This window comes from Hemitrygon akajei, chromosome 19 (assembly GCF_048418815.1).
Source record: "Hemitrygon akajei chromosome 19, sHemAka1.3, whole genome shotgun sequence".
NCBI lineage: Eukaryota > Metazoa > Chordata > Chondrichthyes > Myliobatiformes > Dasyatidae > Hemitrygon > Hemitrygon akajei.
Genome location: NC_133142.1, coordinates 53215875 through 53239637, shown reverse-complemented (window position 1 = coordinate 53239637; position 23763 = coordinate 53215875). Strand labels below are relative to the sequence as shown.

General features: G+C 41.0%; 1 protein-coding gene across 1 annotated transcript in view; it reads left to right on the top strand.

Moving 5' to 3' along the window:
* The first annotated feature begins 436 nt into the window (after positions 1-436).
* Positions 437-23763, top strand: part of bap1 (BRCA1 associated deubiquitinase 1) — an 88404-nt gene continuing 65077 nt past the window's right edge. The window contains exons 1-2 of the mRNA XM_073072524.1: positions 437-542; positions 23665-23694. Of these exons, the coding sequence (XP_072928625.1) occupies positions 506-542; positions 23665-23694 (67 nt within the window). The 5' untranslated portion in view covers positions 437-505. The remainder of the gene's footprint in view (positions 543-23664; positions 23695-23763) is intronic.

The following is a 23763-nucleotide window of genomic DNA, read 5'->3' as shown; positions in this document are numbered from 1 at the left end:
AACAGTAGCTTGAGTGTACAGCAAACCAGAGCAAAAGCTGTTTTAGATTGAACTAGACTGGAATGGGAGTGGAAAGGTGAAAACTGAGCAGAGAATTTTTGTCCAACACTGCATCTTTTAGGACCTAACTTAGCTCTTTTGAGACTTTGATCTTTTGTTATTTATTTCAGGTTTATCTCATTTGCAATGTTTAATTTAATTAGCTAAAATATTTAATTCTTAGCTAAAGAACAATGAACGCTAATATAGATGCTAGAACTCACAGAATTAACAATCCTTTCTTTGGCATTATTAATCTAGTTGTAAAGCACCAGTGACCTACCAAATTAAAGGAAACTGGTAAGTTAAAAAATATCATGGACTTGCCCCGCACAAACGTGGCGTTCGTTGCGGCCGTGGCGAGGTTTCTGCGCGTGCGTGCGTGCAGTCGCGTACTGATGACGTAGTGCGGCCTGCTCCTGCGCCGGGCCTGGGTTGTGGGAGTAATGGAGAGCGGGGCGAGAACATGAATAAAGGCTGGCTGGAGCTGGAGAGCGACCCGGGTGAGTACAGGGAGAATGGGGAAGGTTAAGAATATGAAGCGACGGGGCAGGTCCCGCGGGGAGCGGAGTAAGGACGGGAGCCGCTCCGAGCTGGAGCCCACAGCGCCCAGTGAATGAAGCAGTCTGGTAGGGCTCAACTCCCTGGCAACCTCCGGCTCCCTGCCGGGATTGTCTTGGCGACAGAATCATTTGTAAAACCAGCCCTGTGCTCTGCAAAGCTGAGAAATGTGTGTGTATGCAATCCAATTTGCCATTAAACCTAGGCACTAGGTTTAGTGCTGCCTTGTTACAGGGGCTGTAAATGATTACGGCACCCAACATAGAGACTCCTGCTTCTGCACTGAGTAATTCCAGCAGAAGAGTGTTGTGTAATGTATACCTCGATTCTAGTAACATGTATAACCATGATACAATCTTCCTGTGTTGTGGAACAAGGCTGTGTCAAGGTAGCAGTTAGACCTCTATTCTCCAAGAAATTGGATATAGGGCTTTGGCGAGCGTGTGTGCAGTGGGATTAATTTAGAATTGGAGAAGGAAAGAACTAATGAAGTAGAGTCTTTTCTTCTTTAACTGTAAAAGTCCATGTTGTAGATGTTTCTGAAAGATGACAAAAGTGGGAAATATCAGATGGTGATTGTTGAGTTTAAAATAAGGTGTATGTAGTTCCTCTTCTCTGTATCTAAACAGTCTTGTGAAGCAGTATACCATATTATATATTTTTGATCTTTGTAATGATTTGCTGTTGGTGTGGCAGAAATGCCCCAAGATGTTTGACTGAAATGTTGTCAAATTAAGTCTCATACCAGGATACATACGGAGATGTTTGAGCAAATGAAGGATAGTGAAGTTCATCATAGGAATTCTGGAGCTCAGAATCTTGACTAATGGTGCAGTGGTTGCATTTGGGTGTGATAGGCCAGGATCAGCACAACCTTAATGTTTGTGAGGCTGTTGGAGGAAGGTGCAGGGAAAAAGCCATGAAAGGATTTGAAAACAAGGATGAAGATTTTAAAACGGTGTTGCATAACCAGAGGCATGTAAAGTGACAGGCCAACGTACGAGTGGGACTTGGTGCGGAGTAGGACATGAATTACCTGAATTTTCTGCCTGAAAGAGAGCAGATTAATACTGCAACAGGAACTAAGGTCGTCTCTGCCTTCGATTTGTCTTTAGAATACAAGCTATTTACTAATGGCATTTTATTTTCCATCTTTCCACTGTTTATATAGCCAGGCTTTTCCCCATGTGATTGGGTCACATGGATGCCACAGCTGGTGGAACCACTGTGGGTTCAGTGATGGGTTCACCTCTGACCTCAGCTGCTGTCTGTGTGGAGTTTGCATGTTCTCACTGTGGTTGCATGAGTTCACTTTGAGTGCTCTGTTTTTCTCCCCCATCACGAAGACATATGAGTCAGTAGATAAATTGGCCAGAGCAAATTGTTCCTGGTGTTTGTGCTGACAGGTTGGAGGCTATCATTACAGAATATGAAGTGTTGTTCCTCCAAGCTGAGAGCATCTTCATCGTGGCAGTAGGTAAAGGACTGGCATTGTCAGAATGGGAAGAAGAATTAAAATGGGTGGACACTGGGAAATCCATTTTAGTGGCAGACTAAGTGGAGGTGTTCAAATTAGTTCTCTCGATCTATATCTGGTCTTTCCGATGTAGAAGGATTCTTATCTTCACCTATTTCTGACTCTCCATTTTCTCTGTCAACACCGTTTCATTTTCCCTTAAACTGAAGTGATGTCCTTGGTGGCTTCTCCAGTGCCATGTTGATTGTGCTTGTGATGGTAAGAAGTCTTAACTGGAGAGACAAGCTGCAGATACTGGAACGCTGCAGTTCACTGGAATACTAGAAGCGCCCAGCAGAACAAGCGGTACAAGTATAAATAGTCAATGCTTCAGCTTTTGGCATGAAAAGTTCACCATCTCCCTGCATAGCAGGGAATGTGGTATATCTAGGTGAAGATTCTCAACCAGAAATGTCAATTGTCCATCTTGCTACAGGGTGCTGCCTAACCTGTTGAGTTTCTCCATCAACTCGTCTTTTGCTCAGGATTCTTCAGCATCTGCAGTCCCTCCTCATGTCCCTGTGTGCTGTATCCTGATTGGTGCTTTACTTGGCTCCAGGCTTGTTGATCATAAACGCCTGCTTTTTCCACAGTCAGTATGGCCAGAAGTTAGAACATAGAACACTACAGCATAGTACAGGAGCTTTGGCCCATGATGCTGTGTCATCTTATTAACCTACTCCAAGATTAATCTAATGCTTCAGTGCTTCCCTCCCACATTTTTATTCATCTTTGTGCCTACCTAAAAATTTTATAAATGCTCTTAATCTATCTATGCCACCACCGTTGGCAATGTGTACCATGCACCTACCACTCTCTGTGGGGGGGGGGGAGGGAGAACTTAGCTCTAACTCCTTCCCCCCCCCCCCCCCCCCCCCCACCGTTCTTTCCTCTAATCACCTTAAGATCATGCCCTCGTGTATTATCCATTTCCTCCCTGGGAATCGGCTTGTACTTCTCTATTAAGGCACCTCTCATTCTCCTTCACTGCGAAGTGAAAAGCCCTAGCTCACTAAACTTTTCTGCAGAAGATGTGCTCCCTCATCCAGCGGCATCCTGATAAATTTCTGCACCCTCTCTAAAACTTCCACTTCCTTCCTTTAATGAGGTGACCAGAACTCAATGCAATATTCCAAGTGAAGTCTAACTAAGGTTTTATGGAGATGCAACATTACCTCACAGCTCTTGAACTCGATCCTGTCATTAATGAAGGCCGATACTCTCTCTTAACCCCTCATACACCCTCTTAACCACCCCGTCAACTTGCGTGGCAACTTTAGAAATCTCTGGACATGGACCCCAAGACCCCTCAGTTCCCTCACACTGTTAAGAATCCTGCCATATACAAGTTCGGTCTTCCAAGGTGATACAGGAGGAAGTGCTTCATATTATCTCCTCCAGGGAAGGTGAGACCTGTACAAAAGAGATGCTTTGTACCTGAGCTTGAGGGGGAATAATATCCTTGTGGGAAGGTTTGCAAGTGCTGCTATGAGGGGTTTAAACTAGAGTTGTTGGGGGGGGGGGGGGTGCAGGAAGCAGGATGCCGGGGCAGCTAGTGGATTGCTTGTGGATGTGAAGTCTGTGTACAAATACAGTATAGTGGGGTTATTGTTCTGAGTGATTGTAGGAAAGGCAATTGAGTTTAGAGCACGGATCGGCACATGAAATTATGGACATTGTAGATATCATTGAAACTTGGTTGCTAGATTGGCAGCTCACTATTCTGGGGTCCTGTAGTCTTAGACATGACAGAATGGGACTTACTAAACAGAAAGGGGTGGCATTAATCATCATGGAAAATGGCACGGCAGAGCTGACAGACAGTCTGGAGAGCTCGTCAACTGAGGCTATGTGGTTGGAACTCAGGAATAAGAAAGGAATGAGCACATTTAATGGGATGACATTATAGTTAGCGGGATTTAGGAGAGTATATCTGTAGGGAGGTTGCAGACTGTTGCAAGAAATATAAGGTTGTGGTAGTAGGTGATTTTAACTTCAACATATTGACTGGGGTTCCTCTACTGTAAAACGGTTGGATGGGGTAAAATTTGTCATATGTGTTCAGGAAAGTTTACTGAATAAATAAATAGAGGTCCCAACTGGGGGTGGGGGTGAGAGAGAGAGAGATAAATAAAGTATACTGGATTTCCTATTAGGGAATGAGACAAGGTAGGTGACAGAAATGTGTGTGTGGTGGGGGAGTACTTTGGATCTAGTTATCATAATTCCATTAGTTTCAAGATAATATGAGAAAGATGGGTCTGGTCTTCAGATTGATATTCTAAACTGGAGAGAAAGGCCAATTTTGATGGCATCAGAACAGATCAGGCAGGTGTAGATTGGGAGTCAGGTCTCCGTTCAAGATTTAAAAAGCAGAACTTCGAGCCAGTTTAATCTGAGTTGGCCAGTCCGCACCAGGGGTGCGTAAAATTAGCTACTTTTTAAGCAGTGATCGAAATTTTGAAGGCAGAGTTTTGTGGCAGCTGAGAAGCGACCAATCAGCAAGAGGGATTAAATAGTAAGAATAATTCTTACCATTAATTTGCCATTAGGCTTTACAATTCTACCGCCAGGACTTAAGAACTTTTTAATAGCTATTATTAATGCTTTTTGAGATAGTGATTTAGATGCATATCATATTTTTTACTGAGTTAAGTATTGTATGTAATTAGTTTTGCTACAACAAGTGTATGGGACATTGGAAAAAAGTTGAATTTCCCCATGGGGATGAATAAAGTATCTATCTATCTATCTAATTCAAGTGCATGGGAAGTGGCTGTTCTTTTGCAGTGTGCCAGCCTTTGGAGTGGCCTTGGTTCATCAGGCTTGAGTGAGGTAGATTCTCTTGTAAGTTACTCTCTGTCTGTTCTTATTGGTTCATTCCTCATCTATTAGGACATTGATGAGTGAGAATGGCTCTGGGGCAGTGTTTTATGTTATGTGGGGTATGCGGGAAGTCTGGGAGACCTCACTGTGCACTGAGCAGCAGCTCCTGAGAGAACGTGTTAAGGAACTGGAGCTGTGACTCTATGACCTTTGACTCATACGGGAGAATGAGTACGTGATAAGAGCTACAGGGAGGTAGGAGACTGTCAGGAGAAGGAGGGGAAATGTACAGCCAGTGCAGAGTGCACCTGTGGCTGATCTCCTCAACAGTAAGTATATAACTTTAGATACTGTTGAGGAGGATTACCTACCAGGGGAAGCCACTGTGAACCGGCCTCTGGCACTGAGTCTGGTGCTGTGGCTCAGAAGAGCAGGGAGGTGAAGAGGACTGCAGTATTGATCTGAGATTCCTTGGTCAGGGGAACAGACATGAGGTTCTCTGGGTGTATTAGACACCCGGATGGTATGTTGCTTCCCTGGTGCCAGGATCAGGGATGTTTCTGATCGTGTCCGTGGCATTCTCAAAGACTAGGGTGAGCAGTCAGAAGTCTTAGTACATATTGGCACCAGTGGCATAGGTAGACAAAGTGAGGAGGTCCTGAAGAGAGATTTTAGGGAGCTCGGTAGGAACCTGGTAAAAAGGACCTCAGGGTAGTAATCTCTGGATTACAGTGAGGGTAAGGATAAGATGATTTGGCAGGTGAATGCGTGGCTGAGGAACTGTTGCGGGGACGCAGGGGTTCAGTTTTGTGGATCATTGGGATCTTTTCTTGAGAGGGTATGACCTGTACAAAAGGGACCTGAACCAAAGGGGCTTCCATATCCTTGTAGGCACAGTTGTTCAGGTGGGTTTAATCTAATTTGGCATGGGAGGTGGGAACTGGAGTGATAGCACTGAAGTTGGTTTACAGAGGCAATGTATAGTGAGACTCCAAGCAAGGATAGGCCGATGATAGGGCAAAATTGCAGTCAACAGGATGAGTTACACCATAAGAGGTGGACAAAATCGAGAAAGGTGAATACAGTCGGCCCTCCTTTTCTGCGAGGGATTGGTTCCGGGACCCCTCGCGGATACCAAAAAATGCAGATGCTCAAGTCCCTTATTTAACCTGTCTCAGTGTGGTGGACTTCAGGACCCAGTGGAACCCCGGACCTTATTTAACCTGTCTCAATGTGGTGGTCTTTAGGACCCGGCGGAGCTCTGAATCTGCAATGTTTCTGTTCACGAAAATAATCACGATCACAATTGAAAATAAAGTGGAAATGATAAAGCGATTGGAAAGAGGTGAAACGCCATTGGTCATTGGAAAAGTGTTAGGCTACAGTCGGTCAACGATCGGAACAATTTTAAAGGATAAAGTGAGAAAGGCCCTGCCCCGTTGAAAGCTATAATTATTACTAAGCAATGCAGTGGTTTAGTACTTGAAATACATATGTTTCTTAAGTGTTTTATATGCGTAGAAAGGTAAAATATATACTAAGACAAACATTTGACTAACTGACACTAAATAATACCGGATGTACCTGTTCCGACTTACTTGGTAAGAGAACTTCCGATTTTTTTTCGATCCCGATCCACGATAACCTACTCACATCCTCCCATATACTTTAAATCATCTCTAGATTACTTGTAATACCTAATACAATGTAAATGCTATGTAAAATAGTTGTTATACTGCATTGTTTAGGGAATAATGACAAGAAAAAAAAGTCTGTACATGCTCGAACAACAAGTGCTGGAAGAGCACTTCCGGGTTTTCTCGATTCGTGGTTGGTTGAGTTCGCGCATGAGGAACTCGCAGATAAGGAGGGCCGACTGTGCAGGGCTAAAGGTGTTATAATTGAATGCGCATGGTATACAGAATAAGCTCAATGAACTTGTAGCACGGTTACAAATAGGCAAGCATAATGTAGGCATCACTGAATCATGGCAGAAAGATTATAGCTGAGATCTTAATGTCCAAAGATACACATCAAAAAGATGGGTAGGAAGGCAAAGGGGATGGTGTGGCTCTGTTGGTGAAAACATAAAATTTAATCAGTAGGAAGAGGTGACAGGTTTGGAAACTGTTGAATTAGTGCTGATAGAGCTAAGGAACTGCAGGGGTAAAAAGACCCTGATATTTACAGATCCCCAAGGATGTGGTCTACAAATTACAATGGGAGATAGAAAATGCATGTCAAAAGGGCAATGTTACAATAGTCTTGGGGGATTTCATTCATTCATTTTCAATCTTTTTTATTGATTTTCAAATAAAGAATATATAAATCGGAAGAGGAGTTTAACAAGTAGATAATATAAAAGACATATAAACAGCAATAGTAAAAACAAAGTATATAATGTCAAAATCAAATAGGTAAAATATTATGCTGTAATATATACAATGGTCAAAAAAAACTTCAACTCCTCATAGCAATCTTAAAAAAAAGATTGGTAATTTTATTGATAGAGAAAAAAAAAATCCCACTAACTAAACTGAAACAAAAAAAGGAAAGAAAAAGAAAGATTGGGCAGTCCAATTGAGGATAAAATTAGAAAAAAAAAGAGATAGAAAAAAAAACATCCTTCCAGTCATCTCCGAACCTTCACGGATAAGGATTTTCCCCAAAGAGAATAAATAAAAATAAATTAAATTGTGAAAATATTGAATAAAGGGTCGCCAGACTTGTTCAAAATTAAAGGGTGTATCAAATGTCCGGCTTCTAATTTTCTCCAAGCTTAGACATGACATGATGGAGGAGAGCCAATAGAAAACAGTGGGTGAGTTAGATTCTTTCCAGTGTAGCAAAATAGCTCTCCTAGCCAGTAAAGTTGAAAAAGCTATCACATGTTGGGCGGAAGTAGACACTTTGCTTGCTTCCTCTAGAATAATCCCAAAAATTGCTGTAAGTGGATTAGGTTGAACATCCATATCTATAACTTTAGATAATATTCCAAACACATCCTTCCAAAAGTTATTTAAACTTATTTAGACTGTTTAATGTCTTTTTCACAGTTAATGGATAAATATGATATCTCTAATACACATTTTTCAGGTATTTACAGGTTAGGAATTTTTTACGTGATTTTTTTACCGAATTATTTTAGCTTATGTTATTTTTCAGTTTAAACCTTTTCAAAAACGATTAATAGCTATCATTTATAAACAGTTAATGAATGCTCGCATGTTGCCTAATGATAGGGTTCAACGCACCTGGGAAGTAGAACTTCAGCATTCACTCTCAATCAATGGAGTAAAATTTATTATTTAGTCAATAATTCATCTGTCTGCGCACGCCATATCTTAATTCAGTTTAAGATGGTACACAGGGCCCATATGTCCAAAGATAAATTGGCGCATATTTTTCCTATATAAGCCCTATTTGTGACAGATGTAACGCAGAAGTGGCTACTCTAACTCATATGTTTTGGTCATGTGTAAGTTTAAATAATTTTTGGAGGGATTTCAATATGCAGCTAGATTGGGAAAATCAGGTTGGTGTGGGATTCCAAGAAGGGGAATTTCTAGAATGCCTACAAGATGACTTTTTAGAGCAGCTTGTGATTGAGCCCACTAGGGGATCATCTATTCTGGAATTCTGATTCTTTTTATGTTTAAATGTCAATGATTTAGATGATGGAATTGATGGCTTTGTTGCAAAGTTACGAAAATAGGTGGAGGGGTAGCTAGTTTTGAGGAAGCAGAGAGGCTACAGAAGAACTTAGACAGATTAGGAGAATGGACGAAGATGTGGCAGATGGAATACAGTGTTAGGAAATGTATGGTCATGCACTTTGATAGAAGAAGTGAAAGAATTGACTATTTTCTAAATGGAGAGAAAATTCAAAAATCTGAGGCGCAAATGGATTTAGGAGTCCTTGTGCAGGATTCCCTAAATGTTAGATTGCAGGTTGAGTCTGTGGTGAGAAAGGCAAATGCAATGTTAGCTTTCAAGAGGACTAGAATATAAAATCAAGGATGTAATGTTGAGATTTTATAAAGCACTGGTGAGGCCTCACTTGGAGTATTGTGAGCAGTTTTGGGTGCTTTATCTTAGAAAGGATATGCTGAAACTGGAGAGGGTTCAAAGGAGGTTCAGGAAAATTATTCCAGGATTAAAGAGCTTTTTTTAATAAATTTTTTAAAATTGAATTTTCAAATGGTTACAGAAGGAAAAAAAAATTATCAACCCTTCCCCCCTCCCCTTAACCCCTCCCATCTAACATATCCCTGTAGAAAGAGAAAAAAAGAAAGAAAGAAAGAATGCCTGGATATCGGAAGATCCCCACATGCTCCATGGCGTTCATAATAGCTTTAGTATATATATTTCTTTCTTTCCCCAAATAACCAATAATTTTATCTTCAGAGCAACTATATATTTAATCCTATCTTTTGTAAATAAGGGCGCCAAATTTTCAGAAATATTTCATATTTATCTCAAATTATAAGTAATTTTTTCAAATGGAATGCAGCTAAAAGCTATATCTATTTTCATTTTCTTAATGTATGTTAAAATTCTTTTTCTTTTCACTGGTCCATTAAGTCCATTAACATTAAAACTTTAAAAATTCAGTAAATTAGTCATTATTTTTAACAGGGTTACTCCAGTCTATAGTAATACCTAACTTTTCAACTTTCGTAGTACCTTGGGGAATCTTTAAAATTCTCCGTGTTGCTATGTGTCTCTCTCCCCCCCCCCCCCCCCCCCGATTGTCCAGGCAAAGAAAGAAAGATTAAAGAAAAGTAGATTATAAAGAAAAAAATAACAAAATACCCCCCCCACTAATGTTGTGAATAAAAAAAACCACAACATTACTCCCCTCTGTTGTACGGGTCATGGCAATCGCCATGATTACACACGTGAATTCCATAGCAATCAATCCGAAGTTCCCCCAGCTCCCCCGTAACATAAAAAAATATATATAAGAGAAGAAAAAAAATAATATCACTACTCTCAATTAATATTTCTCAAATTTTTACCTTTCTTCCCCTGTATCATATAATTAAGAATATATTTAAATATTCTTCTGTCCTTAAACATCCATCAACTCCATTCACTGTCCCTTTCTTCATCTTTAATCCGTTTCACTTTTAAATCTTTGTCTGTGGTTAGCAAATATTTGGGAGTTCTTGTGCAAATTCTTCCGCATCCCGATAATCAGTAAAAGATCATCTTTTTCCATCATCCAAAAAAATTATCAGGGTTGCCCGGTGGCGCAATATAAATTTATAACCCTTTTCCCATAAAACTTTTTTCGCTGGGTTAAATTCCTTCTTTCTCTTCAAAAGGTCATAACTTATATCAAGATAGAAAAGAACTGCTTTCCCTTTTATCATCAGTGGCCTGTTTCTCTTTCTGGTATGTTGGGCAGCCACCTTCAGGATCTTTTCTTTATCTTGATATCTTAAGCATTTTATCAAGATTGATCGTGGGTTTTGATCAACTTGAGGTCTTGATCTTAAGGCTCTGTAAGCCCTTTCAATTTCAATTAACTGGGTTCCTTCTTCCATTTCCGGAATCCATTTTTGAAAAAAATTTATTGGATCCTCTCCCTCCATACCTTCTTTAAGTCCAATAATCTTAATATTATTTTGTCTACTAAAATTTTCAAGTACATCCACTTTTTCCAACAACCATTTTCTTTATGATGTCCAGGCAGAAATATTATCTTCCATTTTATTCACTCTATCAGTGGTGTCTCCTGTTGTTTCTTCCAAGTTTTTAATTTTCTTGTCCATTTTGTCCTGTCTTTTCATCATTTTATCAAACATAATCTTCATATTTTTAATCTTTTTATTACTTTTAATGCTTTTAATTCATGCATTATTTGCACCAAAGATTTTTTTATGTCTCCAATATCACCTCCAACCTCTTCCTGTTGCTCTTTTTCTCTTCATCTTCGTCTGATTTATCCAAAGAATCTGATTCCACCTCATATTCACTTTCACTTTCAGTTCCGATCATAGCTGGGATTTGTAGTTTGGGTTGCTCGTGTTTGCGCATGCCCCTTCCTTCACGCATCCGCAATTCCTGTTGCTCTTTTTTTTTGGAAACGGTTGATGTTGCCGCAGTTTTCTGTTCTGTATCGCCGGAGGTAAAATGCACTTGAGCCCAAGGCTCTTTCATGGCGGCCGGCCTTGATTCTTTTCCAACTTGTGTTGTCTTCAAAGTAGTAGTTTTCTTCTGTTTCTGTTTAGGAGACATATCTTAAGACAATCCTGAGTAGTTTATAAGTAATTTTTAAAAAGTATTTACTAACTTTTCTTCACTTAAACATTATTTTACTGGTTTTTTACGGGAGAGTTGGATTTCCACGTCTCGATCCTACGTCATCACGTGACGTCCCCCCCAGGATTAAAGAGCTTGTCATATGAAGAACAAACACGAGGAAATCTGCAGATGCTGGAGATTCAAACAACAACACACACAAAATGCTGGTGGAATGCAGCAGGCCAGGCAGCATCTATAGGGAGAAGTGCTGTAGACGTTTCGGGCCAAGACCCTTCGTCAGGACTAACAGGAGACGAAGGGTCTCGGCCCGAAACGTCAACAGTGCTTCTCCCTATAGATGCTGCCTGGCCTGCTGTGTTCCACCAGCATTTTGTGTGTGTTGTTTGTCATATGAAGAGTGTTTTATGGCTCTGGGCCTGTGTTTGCTGGAATTTAGGAGAATGAGGAATTACCTAATTGAAACCTATCAATTGGTAAAAGGCCTTGATAGAGTGGATGTGGAGAGGATGTTTCCCATAGTGGGAGTGTCTTAAGACCAGAGGACCCAGCCTCAAAATAGAGGGGCGTCCTTTTACTGTGGAGATGAGGATGAATTTCTTTAGCCAGAGATTAGTGAATCTGTGGTATTCATTGCCACAGGCAGCTGTGGAGGCCAAGTCTGTGTTTGTGTGTGTGTGTGTGTGTGTATGTATGTATGTACATACATATATGTGTGTATGTATATTATAGGACAGCATGAATGGATGGGGGGGAAGACAGGAGATTGGGGCTGAGAGTAAAAAATGGATCAGCCATGATGAAATGTCAGAGCAGACTCGATGGCCTAACTCTGCCCCTATGTCTTATTGGACAGGTTATTTTTCTGGCAAAGGAATGCTTGGTAAGTAGGAGGCCTTCAAAAGTGAAATTTGAGAGTACAAAGTTTGTATGTTTCTGTTAGAATAAACAACTACCGTAGATTCCGGATTTTAAGCCGCTACTTTTTTCCCACATTTTGAACAGCTTTGAACTTTGCGGCCAATAATCCGAAGCGGCTAATGCATGATTTTTTTCATGCCGCCTCGTAAACATTTTGCCTCGTAACAGTAGACCAATAAAATTGATGAGTAGTTCACAGAGGTCCAATGAAATTGTACGATAAATCAAGCGCACTTTCACAATTAAATTATTGTAAATCAGTCATTTGTACTCACCCTCATCAACATGGAAAACACTCGAAGCATTGTGCTGCCTACTTAGTTTAAACTATATTTGTTTTCTGTACTACATCGCGGGATGCTATGACGTCACACCCGGTTTCGCGGTGTCTTGTGGGAAAATGCCGGTTTGCGATGAAACGGGACGGAGGGAGGGAGCGCATTACGCGAGCGGCTTTGGATCTGAGCGAACTCTGCTTTTAAGTTAAAGGTATCAATAACTTTTCCTGGTAGGCTGCAATATATATATTTTTTTACCAGTCGTTAGGAGATATTGGAATGTTGTTCAGTAAAGAAGTATACGCAACGTATATTTAAAAGTAGCCGCGTACGGGCACGGTTCGAAAAAAAGCATTTGCAATATGTATTTGTTTTTGTTACCATATGGATTTAATTAAAAGTTAAAAAAATCCTCACGTGTAATATCTTTCTGTGTAAATATCTCATATTACAACGTGGGACACCTGCGGCCGAAAATCCGGTGCGGCCTAAAATCCGGTGCGGCCTAAAATCCGATGCGGCCTTTACAATTAAAAAAATGATTTTATTTCTAAAATTAGAGCCAGCGGCTTTTAATCAGGTGCGCTCTGTAGTCCGGAATCTACGGTAATAGATTTAGGAAATCTTCATTTTCGAGGAATATTGAGGCCCTGCTTAGGAAGAAGAAGGAGGTTCATAACAGGTAGAGGCAGCAAGGAACAGATGAGGCACTTGAGTACAATAAATGCAAAAGAACACGAGGGAAGTCAGGAGAGCTAAAAGAAGGCATGAGGTTGCTCTGGCAGGCAAGGTGAAGAAGAATCCCAAGGGCTTCTACCGATAAATGAACAGCAAAATGATAGCAAGTTTGAAAATTGGTCCTTTTGAAGATCAACATGAACATCTGTGTATGGACCCAACAGAGATGGGGGTCGGGGGAAGACCTTAATTGGACTTTTTGCACTTGATTTTACTTGGGAGTTGGAAACTGTCTATAAACTTGGGCAACACAGTAGTGTGGCCCTGAACTGAATCTGGATTACACAAGAAAAGCTGCTTGCTGTCTTGAAGTAAATTAGGGAAGACAAGTCCTCAGGGCCTGTCAAGGTGTCATCTCAGATCTTGTGGGAGGCTAGTGCAGAAATTGCAGAGGTATCTAAAATGTCCTTATCCATGAGTGAGATGCCAAAGGACTGGAGGAATGAGTCTAAGAATAAGCTGGGAAATTATAGACCAGTGAGTCAGGACATCTATAGTGGGTAAACTATCAGAAGGTATTCCAAGAGACAGAGTATATACTTGTATATTTAGATAGACAAGGCCTGATTAGGGATAGTCAACATGGCTGTGTGTGTGGTAGGTCATGTCTAACCAATCCTAAAGAATTTTTCGAGGAAGTTACTAGGATAATTGATGAAGGAAAGGCAGTGGATGCTGTATACGTGGATTTTAGCAAGGCCTTTGACAAGGTCCCACATGAGAGGTTGGTTCCGAAAGTTCATTCACTTGGCATTCAGGATGAGGCAGTAAATTGGGTTACTCCAATGCAGCCTCCTTTACATTGGTGGAACCCATTGTAAATTGAGGAACCACTTCGTTCAGCTCCTCCACTCCATTCGCCAAAAGCGGAACTTCCTGGTGGCCAAACATTTTAATTCTGATTCTCATTCCCATTCCAACATGTTGGTCCATAGCCTCCAATGTGCCAAGATGAGGCCACTCATGGACGGAGGAGCAACACCTTATATTCTGTCTTTAGTAGCTTCCAATCTGATGGCGTGAATATTAATTTCTCCTTCTGGTTTAAAAAAAAATTCCCTCCTCCTCTCCTCTTCTATTCCCCACTCTGGCCTCTTGCCTCTTCTCACTTGCCTGTCACCTCTTTCTGAGTCCCATTCCTTCTTCCCTTTTTTCTTACAATCCACTCTCCTCTCCAATCAGATTCATTGCTCTCCCACCCTTTATCTTTCCTACCATCACCTTCTAGCTATCCTCCATCCCCTTCCCTCCAACTCTTTATTCCAGTGTCTTCCTCCTTTCTTTCCAGTCCTGAAGCAGGGTCTCGGCTCAAAATGTCAACTGCTTATTCATTTCTGTAGATGCTGCCTGATCTGCTGAGTTCCTCCAACATTTTGTGTGTGTCACTTTTGATTTCTAGCATATACATGCTTTCTCGTGTTTATATTCGGATTAGAAGCTTTGTGGGTTTGTTATCACAAACATGGCTTTGTGGGAGAAGGCAAGGAAAGGTAGTGGATGATTACTTCTCTGACTGGAGATGACCAGTGGTGTGCTGTAGGGATTGATGCTTAGAATGTTGTTTGTCATCTATATTAACAATCTGGATGATGTAGTAAACTGTTTCAGCACATTTGCAGATGACAGCAAGCTTGGGTGCATAGTAGTGAGGAAGGTGATCAAAGCTTGTAGCGGGATCTGATCCAGCTGGAGGGCACCATGTTGATGAGACTAGTTCGGCATGGACTAGATGGGAGAAGGGCTTGTTTCTGTGCTATAGTACTCTTATGACTATGACCTCAGGAACATTTCTAATTTCTCTGACAGGACACACTGTCACTTGACTTGAACCCTGTTCTGGTTTCTCCTTTTTTCATGCCAGAGAGCTTTAAAAGATTTCCTTCAAGCCTTTGAGAAAGCAGCACAGCTTGACATGATGCAGTTGATTAATTTTTGTAGTGCAGGTGCTTGGCTTATTGAGGAAGGCTGGATAATCAGAATCAGGTTTATTATCACCAGCACGTGATGTGAAATTTGTTAACTTGCAATACATAATCTAGCAGGGGAAAAAATAATAATTAAGTCAATTATATATATTGAATAGATTTTTTTTTAAAATGTGCAAAAACAGATATTGTATATTTTAAATAAAGTGAGGTAGCGTCCAAAGATTCAATGTCCATTTAGGAATTGGATGGCAAAGGGAAAGAAGCTGTTCCTGAATCACTGAGTGTGTGCCTTCAGGCTTCTGTACCTCCTACCTGATGGTAACAGTGAGAAAAGGGCATGCTCTGGGTGCTGGAGGTCCTTAATAATGGATTCTGCCTTTCTGAGACACCGCTCCCTAAAGATGTCCTAGGTACTTTGTAGGCTAGTACCCAAGATGGAGCTGACTAGATTTACAACCTTCTGCAGCTTTCAGTCCTGTGCAGTAGTCCCCCCATACCAGACAATGATGCAGTCTGTCAGAATGCTCTCCACTGTACAACTATGGAAGTTTTTGAGTGTATTTGTTGACATGCCAAATCCCCTAATAAAGTATAGCCACTGTCTTGCCTCCTTTATTACTGCATCGATATGTTGGGACCAGGTTAGATCCTCCGATATCTTGACATCCAGGAACTTGAAACTGCTCACTCTCTCCACTTCTGATCCTTCTATGAGGATTGGTATATGTTCCTTCGTCTTACCCTTCCTGAAGTCCACAATAAGCTCTTTTGTTTTATTGATGTTAAATGCCGGGTTGTTGCTGTGGCACCATTCTACTAGTTGGCATATCTCACTCCTGTACGCCCTCTCATCACCACCTGAGGTTCTACCAACATTGGTTGTATAGTCAGCAAATTTATAGATGGTATTTGAGCTATGCCTAGCCACACAGTCATATAGAGAGTAGAGTAGTGGGCTGAGCACACATCCCTGAGGTGCACCAGTGTTGATCATCAGCGAGGAGGAGATGTTATCACCAATCTGTACAGGTTATGGTCTTCTGGTTAGGAAGTTGAGAATCCAATTGCAGAGGGAGGTACAGAGGCCCAGGTTCTGCAACTTCTTAATCAGGATTGTGGGAATGATGGTATTAAATGCTGAGCTATAGTCGATGAACAGCATCCTGACATAGGTGTTTGTGTTGTCCAGGTGGTCTAAAGCCGTGTGGAGAGCCATTGAGATTACATCTGTTGTTGACCTATTGACCTATTGTGGCGGTAGGCAAATTGCAATGAGTCCAGGTCCTTGCTGAGACAGGAGTTCAGTCTAGTCATGACCAACCTCTCAAAGCATTTCATCACTGTCAATGTGAGTGCTACTGGGCAATAGCCATTAAGGCAGCCCACATTAGTATTCTTAGGTACTGGTATAATTGCCTTATTGAAGCAAGTGGGAACTTCTGCCCGAAGCAGTGAGAGGTTGAAAATGTCCTTGAATACTCCCGCCAGTTGGTTGGCACAGGTTTACAGATCCTTTCCAGGTAATCTATCAGGACCTTCCGCCTTGTGAGGGTTCACTCTCTTTAAAGACAGTCTAACGTCGGCCTCTGAGATAGAGATCTCAGGGTCATCAGGTGCAGCAGAGATCTTCACGGCTGTAGTTGTGTTCTCCCTTTGAAAGCAGGCATAGAAGGCATTGAGTTTATCTGGTAGTGAAGCATCACTGCCATTCATGCTATTGGATTTCGCTTTGTAGGATCTTGCAGACCCTGCCAGAGTTACCGAGCATCCAATATTGCCTCCAACTTCGTTTGAAATTGTCTCTTTGCCCCTGAAATAGCCCTCCGCGAATCATACCTGGTTTTCTGATACAGGCCTGGGGCCAGACCTGAATGTCACAGGTCTGGCCTTCAGCAGACAACGTACCTCCTGACTCATCCACGGCTTTTGGTTTGGGAATGTACAGCAAGTCTTTGTGGGCACACACTCATCCACACAGGTTTTAATGAAGTCAGTAACAACTGCAGCATACTCATCCAGGTTCGAAGATGAATCCCTGAATACAGTCCAGTTCACCGATTCAAAGCAGTCCTGTAAGCACTGCTGTGCTTCCCTTGTCCAAACCTTCTTGGTCCTCACTGCTGGTGCTGCAGTCTTCAGTCTCTGCCTATACTCAGGGAGTAGAAGGCATTCTTGATGGTGGTGTAGCAATGGTCCGGTGTGTTGCTTCCTCTGGTATTGCAAGTGATTTGTTGATGGTAGTTGCTTAGTGATTTTTTTCAGACTGACCTGGTTAAAATTTCCCAAATCATTGGTGAATGTGTTTGGGTACACTGTTTTGTGTATTTTGATCCCATTACTCAGATTATCTAAAGCCTGCTTGACATTGGTCTGAGGTGGAATGTAAACTGCTACCAAAAAGGCCCCAGAGAGCTCCTGTGGTAGGTAAAAAGGACGGCACTTTACTGCTAAATATTCCAGGTCTGGTGAGCAGAATTGGGACAGCACTGATGTATTTGTGCACTAAGAAGGGTTGATCATGAGGCATACTCCTCCACCTCTGCTTTTGAGAAACTCTATAGATTTATAGTAAAGCCATCGATCTAGATTGCTGCATCCGGTACGGAAGGTCCATTGATGACCCAAATCCTTTAGTGACCTTAAACAATGTATGGAATTATGCAATCATGGCACTTCTGTGACTTGTGGAGTATGAGGCAGCAATTAGAGCAAAGTAAATATCGTCTTTCTAAGGAAACAATTTCAAATGATTCAGTAGGAAAGCCTCATAGGTTCCAGACATTGTCCATCTTTACCTGTATCAGCAATTTGATCAGTGTGGATCATAAATGGTGCAGCCTGCTAAACTGATCAATATTTAGTCAAATTTATTGGTATTTCAAATCAGAATGCAGCACTATGGCAAATCAGAAGAGGTACTGCTTCCAAAATCGCTACCAAAAACTTTGAGATATGGAATAAAAATGTGCTCTTATAAAATTTGTGAAAAAGAAATAAACCCCACACATTCAGAAAATTGAACTAGTTTACCAAGAGCAGTGCTCACAAGCTGTCGGTTCACTGTGGGAGGCCACTTAAGGGTTTTGCTTTGAAAACTGAGAAGACATTCTCGTCTATTGATATTTGTACAATGATATTTTATTGAACAGTTTAACATTCATATATAGTCAATGAAAGCAGCAACCCTTTCTCTTCTGTCAATAACACAGACAGAATTAGTCCATTAATTCCCTTGCATATGAAGTGCACACCCACAGGGATATTACGACGAGAAAATAAAACATCCTGTCGAAATGCAACCCCATCAATGACATTAGATGATAAGACACAGGACCTGAAATAAGCAATTCCATCGTAGCTCATTTATTATCCCTTTCAACCTCATTCACTTGCCTTCTCCCTGTAATCATTGACACCCCTACTAATGAAGAATTTATCAACCTCCACTTTAAATATCCCCAGTGATGTGGCCTCCACATCTGTCAGTGGTAATGAATTCCAGCGATTCACCACCCTCTGGCTAAATAAGTTCTTCCGTATCTCTGTTCTGAAAGGATGTTCTATTCAGAGGCTGTGCCCTCTGTTCTCATTGTTGGAAACATCTTCTCCACATCTACTCTTACCTAGACTTTGCAGTATTCAATAGCTTTCAATGAGATTCCATTCCCCTTCACCCCCACATTCCTCTAAACTCCAGCGATAACAAGCCCAGATCCATCAAACGCTCTTCATACCTTAACCTTAATCCTGGAATCATTCTTGTAAACCTCCTGGATCCTCTCCAATGCCAACGCATTATTTCCTAGATATGGGACCAAAACTGCTCACAATACTCCAAATGTGGTCTGACCAATGCCCAATGATACATTACTACAACTGTTTGTGGCAATGAATTCCACAGATTCACCACCCTTTGGCTAAAGAAATTCCTCCTCTTCTCTGTTCTATAGGGACATCCTGCTATTACGAGGCTTTGCCCTCTGGTCCTAGACACCCCCACTATAGGATACATCCTCTCCACATCCACTCCATCTAGGCCTTTCAATATTCAATAGAATAATAAGGGTGGGGGGGGGGGAGGGAGGAATTCAATTCTTCGAAAATCATGATATGGGTAGTTTACAATGAATGCAAGCTCTCCATAATGCAAGGATATACTGTGTTTGCGGCTAAAGTTTAGCCAAAACGCACTGTTTTCACTTGAAGCCAGATAGTTGTGGATTGAATTCCACTCCAGACCCTTGAATACATAACCTAGACTGAAAGCACAATACAGTATAGGAAATTGTGTCAAAACTCAGCATTTTAGGCTCTGTCTGTAGAAAGGGATCGATCTTTAGATTTTGCTTGTCTTGCTGAGTTTTTCCAGTATTTTCTGTTTTGATTGTAAATTTTCAGCATCTGCAGCTTTTATGATTTTCGCTACAATTGTACTTGTGAGATGTTGCATTGTCAAAAGTGCCAACTGTCAGATGAGATGTTAAATTGATAGCACCACACACAAAATGCTGGAGGAACGCAGCAGGCCAGTCAGCATATATGGAAAAGAGTACAGTCGACGTTTCGGACCCTTCATAGGGACTGGAGACAAAAAAAACCTGTTATCAAGAAAATTTATAACCTTTTTATCTTTTATTTGAATGTAGAAGATCCTGGACACAATTCCAAACAGAGCAAGTGTTCTGCTACTCTGCAGTTATCACTTGTGTTGGTGTTCATCTAGTTATCTGAAGGTCGCTAGTTCAAGCCTTGGCTGTGGCATGCGTGTGTGTCCTTGAGCAAGGCACTTAACCGCACATTGCTCTGCGACGACACTGGTGCCAAGCTGTATGGGTCCTAATGCCCTTCCCTTGGACAACATTGGTGGCGTGGAGAGGGGAGACTTGCAGCATGGGCAACTGCCAGTCTTCCGTAAAAAAAAAACCTTGCCCAGGTTTGTGCCCTGGAAACTGTGCAAATTCATGGTCTATCAAGACTAACAGAGGCCTACACTACAGTTATCACTTAATCAACATTGAGAGGTGACCTAATAGAGGTATATAAGATGATGAGAGCATTGATTGTGTGGATAGTCAGAGGCTTTTTCCCAGGGCTGAAATGGTGAGCATGAGAGGGCACAGTTTTAAGGTGCTTGGAACTAGGTGCAGAGGAGATGTCGGGTAAGTTTTTTACGCAGAGAGTGGTGAGTGCGTGGAATGGGCTGCCGGTGATGGTGGTGGAGATGGATATGATAGGGTCTTTTAAGAGACTCCTGGACAGGTACATGAAGCTCAGAAAAATAGAGGGCTATGGGTAACCCTAGGTAATTTCTCAGGTAAGGACATTTAGTTGCTAGATGAACTGTGCAATAAACATTTTGGCCATTGCAGTTCACTTCATTGCTAATGAAGCATTTTAATATTTCAGTTTTCTTCTTTACAGTAATGAGAGTTTCTTTAGCTTATAAGCCTTTTGTTTCAGAAAGCCACATTTTTGAAGTATGCCTGACATTCTTCATCAGGGCATCAAATAAAAGTTAGTAAGGTGTCAACTGTGAACAAAGTACCGTAGATTCCGGACTACAGAGCGCACCTGATTAAAAGCCGCTGGCTCTAATTTTAGAAATAAAATCAATTTTTTAATTGTAAAGGCCGCACCGGATTTTAGGCCGCACCGGATTTTCGGCCGCAGGTGTCCCACGTTGTAATATGAGATATTTACACAGAAAGATATTACACGTGAGGATTTTTTAACTTTTAATTAAATCCATATGGTAACAAAAACAAATACATATTGCAAATGCTTTTTTTCGAACCGTGCCCGTAACGCGGCTACTTTTAAATATACGTTGCGTATACTTCTTTACTGAACAACATTCCAATATCTCCTAACGACTGGTAAAAAATATATATATTGCAGCCTACCAGGAAAAGTTATTGATCACCTTTAACTTAAAAGCAGCGTTCGCTCAGATCCAAAGCCGCTCGCGTAATGCGCTCCCTCCCTCCGTCCCGTTTCATCGCAAACCGGCATTTTCCCACAAGACACCGCGAAACCGGGTGTGACGTCATAGCATCCCGCGATGTAGTACAGAAAACAAATATAGTTAAAACTCTTCTAACTTTAACTAGAAAATGAATTACTAAGCGAAAATATTATAAACTAAGTAACTGCCATAAGGCAGCACAATGCTTCGAGTGTTTTCCATGTTGATGAGGGTGAGTACAAATGACTGATTTACAATAATTTAATTGTGAAAGTGCGCTTGATTTATCGTACAATTTCATTGGACCTCTGTGAACTACTCATCAATTTTATTGGTCTACTGTTATGAGGCAAAATGTTTACGAGGCGGCATGAAAAAAATCATGTATTAGCCGCTTCGGATTAAAGGCCGCAAAGTTCAAAGCTGTTCAAAATGTGGGAAAAAAGTAGCGGCTTAAAATCCGGAATCTACGGTATATCATGCAGTGGTATGACTTCCCCGTTCAAACCATTACTCTTCATTCTTTTGTATGACTTACAAAATGTATCTTCTAAATGTTCCAGGGTCGTTCAGTAGTAATTTGTGACATATTTAAATAACCTGACTGAAAATGTGGATGGGTGAGTCGTAAGTTCACAGAAGTTACCGGGATTGGTGGTGGTGTAGAAGGATGCAGTGGAATATAGATCAGTTACAGGTTTGTTTAGAGAAGTGGCAAGTAGAATCTTGTCCGGTCAAGTGTTAGGGCTTGCTCTTTGGAAGATCAAATGTAAAAGGACATTACACAGTTAATGGCAGAACCCTTAACAGCATTGACATACAGAGGAACATTGGGGTCCAGCTCCATGGCTCTCTGATAGTGGCTATACAAGTTGATAAGTTGGTAAAGATGGCATATGTCCTGCTTGCCTCTATTAATTGAGGCTTTGAGTTCAAGAGTCAGAAAATATGTTTGCAGCTTTATAAAACTCTGATTTTCCACAATTTTCTACTCAATTCCGATCACCCGATTATAGGAAGAATGTGTAAGCTTTGCAGAGGGTGTACAAGAGGCTTACCAGGATGCCGCCTGAATTAGAGGGTATGTGCTGGACAAACATTAGTTGTTTTCTTTGGAATGGTGAAGGCTGAGGGGAGACCTGATAAAAGTTTAAGATTACAAGAGGCATAAATAGTGTTGGAAGCCAGAATATTTTTTCTAAAGTTGAAGTGCCTAATACATGCATTCAAGGTGAGAGAGGATAAGTTCAAAGGAGATGTGCTGAGCATTTGTTTTACACAGAGAGTGGTGGGTGCCTGAAATCTGCAGCCAGAGTTGGTGATGGAGGCAAATAAAAAGGGCTTTTCAAAGGCTCTTATATAGGCACTTGGATGTACAGGATATGAATATTACATAGGCAAAAGACATTAATTATAAACTTAATCACTAGTTTAATTTGTTTCAGCATTACATTGTGTGCCAAAAAGAGTGTTCCTGTGCTGTACTGTTCTGTATTTCAGTTCACAAGTCAGAGAGTTCAACAGCTCAGAAAGAGACCAGTTGGTCTACTGAATTAGTGTCATTTATCAAGCATCCATTTTACACTGATCATGTCTTACTCTCCTCACACTCCCCAAATTGTATCTATCACTCATCAAGGATCTAGGAGCAATTTACAGTGCCCATTGAACTAATGTAGAGACACAGCGTAGTCACAGGGAGCGCATGTAAACTCTATACAAATTGCACTCAGTTGTGGGAGTTGTGAGGTAGTGGCTCACAAAGAGGCTTTGATTGTGGAATTTGCAGAACTGTGGAGAAATAGCTGAGTCAAGGAAGTAATTGGCTTGTATCTTCAAAGAACCAACAAAAACATGTTGGATAGAGTATCTTGAAGTATACAATATTGTGAGCTATTATTGTAAACAACATTTTTGTCTGGTTTATTAACTATGTCAGCATTTATTATAGAGTCATAGAGCACTGCAGCACAGAAGTAGGTCCTTCAGCCCCTGTAGTCTGCACCAAACTATTATTCTACCTTGTCCCAACGATTGCACCTGGACCATAGACCTCCATGCCCTCCCATTAACGTGCCTATCCAAATTTCTCTTAAAAGTTGAAAGCAAACTTATATCTACCACTTCCGCTGGCAGCTCATTCTATTATCTCACCATACTCTGAGTGAAGAATTCCTCTTAAATATTGTACCTTTCACTCTTAACCCATGACCCCTGGTTCTAATCTCACTCAAACTGAATGAAAAAAGCCTTCTTGCATTTAGCCTATCTATGCCCCTCATAATTTTGTATTCCTCTATCAAATCTCCCCTGCTGAATTACATATTGCTCCCACTATTGATAGTATCACAGATATATCTGTTAGGATTAATAGCTTAACCTTGTGTTACTTAGTCCAGAATATTCTTCAGACTCAAACCATGTTTGAAAGAATTGAACCTGGGTTTACAATGTTGGATTTTCTCACAGTTCTTATGGGAAGACCACAAACATTTTCTCAGTTTTACTGAAAACCTGCTGCATGGATACGTGTATATATTGAATCAAAATTGTTTAAATCGTGATTATTACCGATATCATCACAATTTTGTTTGATACCAATATTTTTCATCTCCATTTCAGGGCTCTTCACCCTGCTGGTAGAGGATTTTGGTAAGTATTTTTCATGTTACAATGCACCTCACTATGTTACAAGAACATTAATGATTTTGGAGACTTTTT